Source organism: Zeus faber (assembly GCF_960531495.2).
Source record: "Zeus faber genome assembly, chromosome: 21".
Taxonomy (NCBI): Eukaryota; Metazoa; Chordata; class Actinopteri; order Zeiformes; family Zeidae; genus Zeus; species Zeus faber.
This window is the reverse complement of record NC_137208.1, coordinates 3,279,489-3,287,841: the sequence shown is the minus strand read 5'-3', so window position 1 is coordinate 3,287,841 and position 8,353 is coordinate 3,279,489. Positions and strand designations below refer to the sequence as shown.

At 46.6% G+C, this 8,353-nt stretch overlaps 1 protein-coding gene across 1 annotated transcript in view; it reads left to right on the top strand.

Annotated features, from left to right (window-relative positions):
* The window catches only part of mapk11 (mitogen-activated protein kinase 11), a 21,996-nt gene extending 14,427 nt beyond the window's left edge, over positions 1-7,569 (top strand). Inside the window, exons 2-12 of the mRNA XM_080021990.1 lie at positions 1,363-1,492; positions 2,218-2,276; positions 2,483-2,594; positions 3,294-3,323; positions 4,002-4,049; positions 4,165-4,279; positions 5,397-5,468; positions 5,894-5,973; positions 6,814-6,892; positions 6,993-7,166; positions 7,450-7,569. Of these exons, the coding sequence (XP_079878116.1) occupies positions 1,363-1,492; positions 2,218-2,276; positions 2,483-2,594; positions 3,294-3,323; positions 4,002-4,049; positions 4,165-4,279; positions 5,397-5,468; positions 5,894-5,973; positions 6,814-6,892; positions 6,993-7,166; positions 7,450-7,523 (973 nt within the window). The 3' untranslated portion in view covers positions 7,524-7,569. The remainder of the gene's footprint in view (positions 1-1,362; positions 1,493-2,217; positions 2,277-2,482; positions 2,595-3,293; positions 3,324-4,001; positions 4,050-4,164; positions 4,280-5,396; positions 5,469-5,893; positions 5,974-6,813; positions 6,893-6,992; positions 7,167-7,449) is intronic.
* Positions 7,570-8,353: the final 784 nt, after the last annotated feature.

Below are 8,353 nucleotides of genomic sequence, written 5' to 3'. Positions count from 1 at the left end.
TCTATCTATCTATCTATCTATCTATCTATCTATCTATCTATCTGTCTGTCTATCTATCTATCTATCTATCTATCTATCTATCTATCTATCTATCTATCTATCTATCTATCTATCTATCTATCTATCTATCTATCTATCTATCTGTCTATCTATCTATCTATCTATCTATCTATCTATCTATCTATCTTTATATCTGTCTATCTATCTATCTATCTATCTGTGGTGTGGGGGTGGGGTGGTTTACACCTGTCTTGGGTCTAGGTAATTGGGCCCAGGATCAGGGTGGCTGTAGGCCTGTTGCTGGTCAGAGCAATCAACGAGCAACAGGTAAATCACCCATCCCCACACACACACACAACACACACACACACACACACACACACACACACACACACACACACACACACACACACACACAGCAGAGCCTCTGTCATGACGTGTGTCCATCTGCTCCCGGCTTGTTACATCCGTCCACTCTCTACAGTAAACTGCTGTGTTTACAACATCTCTGCCTGTGTCTGTGTCCGAGGGCCCCGAAAACACCACCCGGGTGGGGTGTGGCAGGCGGCTCTGCTACACTATCTCGCTATCTGTCTATCTGTCTGTCTATCTGTCTATCTACCTGTCTATCTGTCCGTCTATAAATATGGTTACCTAAAGAGACAATAGACAGCAGCCTCTGTTTCTCTGTCTAATCCTCTCTCTCTCCCTCTTTTCTCCCTCTATCTCTTGCTTGCTCTGTCTCTCCTGTCCCATCCTCCCTCACCATCACCCATTTCTCACCCCTCCCTTCATCCCTCCCTTTCTTCTGCCTCCCGTCTACCTCTCTTATCTGTCTTTTCCTCCTCCCTCCATCCATCCTCCGTCTGTCCATCCCTCTCTCCCTCCACCCCTCCCTTCATACGCAACCCCCTTCACTCTCATCTGTCTACCTGCCTACCTTTCCATCCCCCTGTCCATCCCTCACTCCCTGCCTGCAATGACTCATCTCTTCCTCCGCCCTGCCTCCAACCATCCCTCTCTACCTCAACCACCCCTCCTTGTCTATCTATCTACCTACCTACATATTCATCCCTCTGTGCACTACTCTATCCACCCCCCACCTCCCTCCCTCCCTCTTTCCTCCCCTTATCCCTCCTTCCCTCCACCCCTCCATCCATCGCCTCCCTCCCTCCCCTCCCCCCCTTCCTCTTTCTCTCTCTCTCCCTGTCATCGATCTACCTATCTACCGACATATTGATCCTTCTGTCCATCCCTTCCTGCCTCCCTCCATCCAACCCTCCCTCCCTCCCTCCCTCCCACCCTCCCTCCCCCCATTCATGCAACCCTCCCTCTGTGCGTCCGTCCCCACCCTCCCCCCAGTTCGGCGTACAACCTGCGTCTCCATCAGCAGGTGGCGGTGAAGAAGCTCTCCAGGCCGTTCCAGTCCCTGATGCACAGCCGGCGCTCGTACCGTGAACTGAGACTGCTGAAGCACATGAAGCACGAGAACGTCAGTTTCCATCCATCTACCGTGTTTCCTCAAATATGAACCGGGAGTCAAATAAAAACCAGGCCTCTAATGAATGCCAGGGGCGTGGTCTACACAAGCAATATAAGCCTGCCTCAAATCCAGGGGAAAAACTTTTCTTCAAACAAATCAATAAAAACAGTGTGTTTTTATCGTACATGTATTTAATAGACTCCGTTTCCTACTGCCGCCTAGCAGATCGCAGATGGCTTCTTGGGGCAAATGTCGCGCCCTGAGCGTTGCCGCCCTCCAGCGCTCTGAGCAGGAAGCGGTGCGTTCAAGACGAACTCGGAAAACTGAAATTCCCCCGTCGGCTACCACCACAAGTGGGACTTTTAGGGCAGCTACTAGCTGTCTCTTTTTTCACCATACATGTGTTTGCATGGCATGGCACCCAGACGGAAGTTTGATTTAAAATTCATACTAAAATATGATCCAATATGCTTGTTAAACAGAGGGAATTAGATCTAAAAGCCTGCCTCTGATATAAGACCTGCTTCCAGTAAAGGTAGTACCTATGTCACTATTTGAGGAAATACGGTGTCTGTCTGTCTGTCTGTCTGTCTGTCTGTCTGTCTGTCTGTCCGTCCGTCCGTCCGTCCGTCCGTCCGTCCGTCCGTCCGTCCGTCCGTCCGTCCGTCCGTCCGTCCGTCCATCTATCCAGCCATCCATCTCTCTGATGGATCCCTTCTTCACTTCCTCCTCAGGTGATAGGATTGCTGGATGTCTTCAGTCCCGCTGCCACATTAGAGGACTTCAATGAAGTGTAGGTGCTTTAATGTTATTCTGGTTGAAGTTTCAAGTTCCAAAATGTAGGAATTACACATTCCTGTACACCTCCTCCCCCACTTCACCTCGTCTTCCGTCTTCTCTCTGTCCTCCTACGTTTTGGTCTCCCGTCCTCCTCCTCCTCCTCCATCTTGGTCTCGCGTCCTCCTGCCTCCTCCTCCCACCTCCTCCTCCTCTCTGCAGCTACCTGGTGACCAACCTGATGGGCGCCGACCTCAACAACATCGTCAAGTTCCAGCGACTTTCTGACGAACAAGTGCAGTTCCTGATCTACCAGCTCCTCAGAGGCCTCAAGGTGCGTTCCACCTCCAACCGATTCACACGGAATGGGACTGCTTTACTCTCTGCATTCCACCAAAATAAATAGTTTGGACAGAATGAAATGATTCCTGTGAGAATTACATTCACGTCTCTTAGCCCAAACCAACTTCTGCTCCTGTCGTTCGTCGTTCAGGAAGTCCTCCCTCACCATGCGTCACACCGACTGAACCAAACGAGTCGGTCAAATTGAACGACTCGTTTTAACCGAGTGACTCGTCTAGAACTGAATCTCCAAAAGAGAGTCAAACCTTTCATCACTACAAATAGTCACTTTCAGAGTAAAACCTGTTCTGAGCGACACAGAGTTGCTGTTCTGATGGAACTGATCAATACGATGAATTAGTGCAGCCTTGAAATTTGGATCTTGCAACACAAAAGCAATTTTCCGTTATTTAAGTCATTTAAATGGAATTTGGAACAGTTTCACAGCGCCACTTGGTGGGCTCTGACGGCACAGAGGTGTGAAAAACACTGATCTCCATCACACGAACTTTAAACTCGGTGCTGCTGCTGCTGATGCTCCTGGTGGTGAATGGAGTCTTCCCTTGTGACCGTGGGAGTGAAAACACCCCCCCTTCCAAACAGGGGGCAGTCCTGGAATGTTGACCACTGTTGACCCCTCTCTCCCTTATGCCCCCCCCCCTCTCTGTCTTTCTCTCTCTCCTCCCCCCAGTACATCCATTCAGCTGGGTTGATCCACAGAGTAAGTGGGATCCTTCGCCTTCCTTTCACAGTGACTCCGCCACTTTTAAATTGCCGCGGAGAATACACCGCTGTGTGCGCCTTGTGATTTTGAAATGGAATTGCATGTAAAAATGGCACAAGAGTAGACAAAGTAACAGCACAACACTGATGTTGAAATCGTTGACATTTGGAAAGTTGTCGCACAAACCATTTCTATCTCCTGCCAGCGTTTTGGGATAGTTCACTAACACACTTAAAATGATCTCCTGGTCCTGTTGACATCTAAAGAGAAACATCATTTTTTCATCTTTAATTTGGTTGTGTTTTGTATTTTCTTAAGCACACGTTCTCCCGCCTTTCGGATATATATAATAATAATATTTATTCTATAATATATTACAAAAAATGTATTATTTAAATTCTGAATTTATTTATTAACATGATTCAAAATAATGTCATGTCTAGCTCATTTATCTAACATGAGGAAACTAGTCAGTGGTAATTAAATGAGACTTAACAGGCTCAATCTGAGCCTGTTATGGTCCTTTAATCATTGAGATGGGATTTTGGAATGCCCTATGGCAGTCCATGTCATCGATTTGGAGGGTGTTCTCTGCTGTTTCATATTTTCATACATCTGTGGCATACATTTTTACCCTTGTCTTAATTCACGTCAAGTTTTACTGTCCCCACCCAGGACCTGAAGCCCAGCAACGTGGCGGTCAATGAGGACTGTGAGCTCAGGGTAAGGACCAGATCGGCCCACACACACACATACACAAAACCCTTCACCCTTCACCCAGACCCCCAAAGTTGTCGCCATGGCAACCTGCCATGACAATTCACTCTCATTCCGCCAGATCCTTGACTTTGGATTGGCCAGGCAGACAGACGACAAGATGACAGGCTACGTAGCGACCCGGTGGTACCGAGCGCCAGAAATAATGCTCAACTGGATGCACTACAACCAGAACGGTACTGAGGAAGTTTGAAAACACTGACCTCTGCTGTTGTCACCTAGGAGAGGCCCGATTTTGAGAAACAGAATCCAGTTACCAATTAACCAATCCATTTTTTGATATGATGATATGATGATATGATGATTAGGGCTGATCCTGATTAAATATTTTCCGAGTCGACTAGTAGTCATCAGTTTAAGCCACTACTACTTAATCACTACTATTACTACTTAATTACTACTACTAATCATCGTTCGACTAATTGTTTATCACATATATTTAATTATTTAAATATATATTTTTGGAGAATCAGAAAATGGTTTGAGTTCCAGGGCTGAGAAACAATGTTATAACTACCATTGTTAACACTCTGCTACTGTCGTGACCAAGAAGGTCCAGACCTGGGCAACTAAAATGTCTGGATCTCTGGCGACGTTTCTATCTGTTCTGGCCTCAAAAAATTGGAAGAAAAACACTGGAACCAAGCAGAGTCTGATACGAAAAAGTTTATTGTCTGAGAGTCAAGTACAGCAATAAACAGTGAGTGGCTCGGGAAAACCGACTGTCAAACCGTTCTTTCGGACCTCCTTATATACCCAAGATGTTCCCTCCTCCTAGTACATGTCCTGCACCTTTCAGTGGAGGGGACCAATCACAGTATTGGGTGTGTGTCCCAAAAAACCAAACACAGTCTTCTTACTAAGGCATTTTTCCTGAGTCTCTGTACTAATGGTGTAATTTTTTCAACATGCCTGGGCATGTTCCCTTATTTTAACTGTGTCTGGCTGGTGGTTTGTCCAGGTATGTTTTTGTAGAAAACTAAGTTCCTTCTGTTATATTATGACTCCTTTAGTTTTGGGTTTAATAGCATACATTTAAAAAAAGTGTTTTACATATACCTTGAATATCAACGGTTTAATATAACATGTAATCAGTTTCTTGTCATCTGGGGCTTAATAATTATCCACAACATTACATTATAGATAAGCACAAAACCTAAAAAACAGTTTTTTTCCTCTGGGAAATCTGAATACATCTTGATAAACACCATTTTTGGTCCTTTGCCTTTGAATGATGCACTTCTCAGCATTAGTACAGCATTAGTTGGTCACCATTAGCACTTCTCATTTTAGTTGACATTTGGTCGGTGGGATGCATTATGGGTGAGCTGCTGAAGAGAAAGGTCCTGTTTCCCGGCAATGATTGTATCCTTTGTCGGCAATGGCATGAGGGAGGGAGGGAGAGAAACAGAGTACACCATGCTTTCTTTCTCACCAACAAACTGCTTTTACTGTCTAATAAAGTGATCCCAATACGCACCAGGCCTCAGAGACATTTGCATTACAATCCCATCCCTTGATGAACATCGGGAGAGAGAGAGAGAGAGAGAGAGAGAGAGAGAGAGAGAGAGAGAGAGAGAGAGAGAGAGAGGCAGTGAGGGTTAGAGAGACACAAAGAGAGAAAGAGAGAGAGGATGAATAGAAACGCTGACAAAGGGGTTGCATTGTAGATCGATATCATTGCAGAACTGAAATGGATTCGATTTAGTGATTATTCGGTCCCAGCAGCGCTTGTCCTGACAAGCCCTGCTGCTTTCGCCTGCACCTCCCTTAACCGCTGCCGCCTTGAGATATCGACCAGCTGAAAAGAATCATGGAGGTGGTGGGGACCCCCACCCCGGAGTTCCTCAAGAAGATCTCCTCAGAACACGTAAGGAAGAAGCGGGTGGCCCTTTCACCGCTACGCAGTTTGTACACCTAGGCCAGAGGGGAGTTAAATACCTCGTTGACAGTTTCTCCATCCTGATCTACGGCCTTCTTCAGGAGACGTTGCTGGGTGTTGGTGCCTCCTGATTCAAGAACCTAGCAAGACCGTGGTATCTGGTGTTGCCCTCCAGCTTTTTTAGGACAGTGTTCCAGGAGAGGGGTGGTTGGTAGGGGTAGAACCCCTCCCCGCTTCCTAATTTCCTGAGGCCTGTTTGCAGAAGTCACGCCCCATTGACACCATAGAGGTCTAATGTACCAAATCTGTCAACAAGGTATTTAACACAAGGTATTAAACTATAGTGGTGGATGGGGAGACTGTTGAATTTTGGTAGTCCTGAGTGAAAATCTTCAGGTTCTTAAAGTTTCTTGTGTTCCCCTCTCTCTCTCTCTCTCTCTCACTCCCTCTCTCTCTCTCTCTCTCTCTCTCTCTCTCTCTCTCTCGCTCTCTCTCTCTCTCCCTCTCTCATTCCTCCTATCTCGTATTGCTGTATAATGTCTGCATGAAGGTCAATACAAAAGCTGAATAGGCTGCTTCCAACTCCCTTTCAAAAGGCGGAAGTGGGTAGTTGCTGCTCCAAGCCATCACCACAAAAGGCTTTTAGATGAAGCAGGCTATCCCTTGGAGTGTCTAATTGATTAGTCAGCTGATCAACACGGTTTGTGAGTGAATAGTCAATATCCGTGTGGTAGGGTGATTGAGTCGACCATGGATTTATTGACTGACCTTTGGGACACTGTAAGACAACTATGCTGACACATGTCTCAAACCGGTCTCCGTTTGCAGGCTCAGAAGTACATCCAGTCGCTTCCCTTCATGCCCCAACAAGACCTGGAGAAGATCTTCAGAGGAGCGAACCCCCTGGGTAGGAGTCGAGGAGTAGATGTTCTTAAAGTTGTGGCTATTTTCATAAAAGATCTACGCTACGTTCCTTAACTTCCGTGTCTTTATTCTGCTTCCCTCAGCGGTGGATTTGTTGAAGCGAATGCTGGTCCTGGACTGCGATGGGAGGATCTCAGCCAGCGAGGCCCTCTCCCACCCTTACTTCTCCCAGTACCACGACCCGGATGATGAGCCTGAGGCCCCGCCTTACGACCAAATGCTGGAGAGCAAAGACCGCACTCTGGAGGAGTGGAAAGGTGAGTGGACAGGAAGTTATGAAGTTATGCTATATTTCTGGTTCAGTCCTTTCCTGTAAACCTTCACTAATATTTAGAGCTTACCATCTTTGAGTTACCCTGAGTGTCCATTGCGTCTCTCTTCCAACGGTAATACCAGACCTTCCCCTCCCTTGGGCCTTCCTAGATGGACCTCACGGACTCCCTTTATTAGGAGGGTTCTAGCAATATGTAGCCATTGCTGCTTTAATATTCTTCTTCTTCTTTCTCTGCATCTGCCCCTGTCCTCCCTGTACGTTTCCAGAGCTGGTGTTTGAAGAAGTGAACAGCTTCAAAGCACCCGACAGCAAGAAGGACAGCCTTCCGGTTGAGCAGTAGGCCCCTGCCTGCTCCGCCCCGCCGATCACACCAGGAGAGAAAGGCCTTTGTTGGGGTGCAGGGGGGTAGTTTGGAGATCAAGAGGGACGATAGAAGACAAGGAATTCTCCTTGTTTTGATGATGTCTTCTTAGTTTTTCTGATTTGGGGAGGGGGTGGGGGTTAGAACTAGAACATTACTGGGACAAGGGAGGGGTTGAGAATGGCTCAGGAGGAGGAGGACTTCCCCAGTCCATATCGTTGCTTTCCTTCAATGCCTCTCAAATCAAACTCCTTCACATCAGGGACGGTGGAGTGCCTGAGGGGCATCGGGAAGCGATGACTTCGCTGAGTCCAACACTTGTTTACAGACACTGGCGGTGCGGTAGCAGGAGGAGGCGTACCGGGTCTTCCAAAGCTTCAAGAGAAGTCTGTCTGGCGCTCTCGTCATCATGGCAGATGCCATAAGCAGTCGCAGCATAGAATTTTATATCCCATGTTTATACGCCAACAGCAACGCTTTGTCACGTTCCATAACTCTACTTAACAACAACACTTATATTTATCTTGCACAATTTTGCATGAGATACCATGTTGGTGCATTTTATCATAGAGCATTTTAAACTGAAAGTATATTTCTCTGTATTCCACCCACTAAGACTGTTTATAGCATCTACCATATCAGTGCAATGACTTTCTTTATGACTAAGAGGCACTATGACGAGATATGAGAGGAGAATCGTGAGCGTTTTCAAGTTGTTTACCCCGACAATACAGACAAAACTCTTCCTCCTTGCGTGGAAGAAGCCATTCGCATATTCATGTATGCTTACGAAAACAATTAATCCCCAA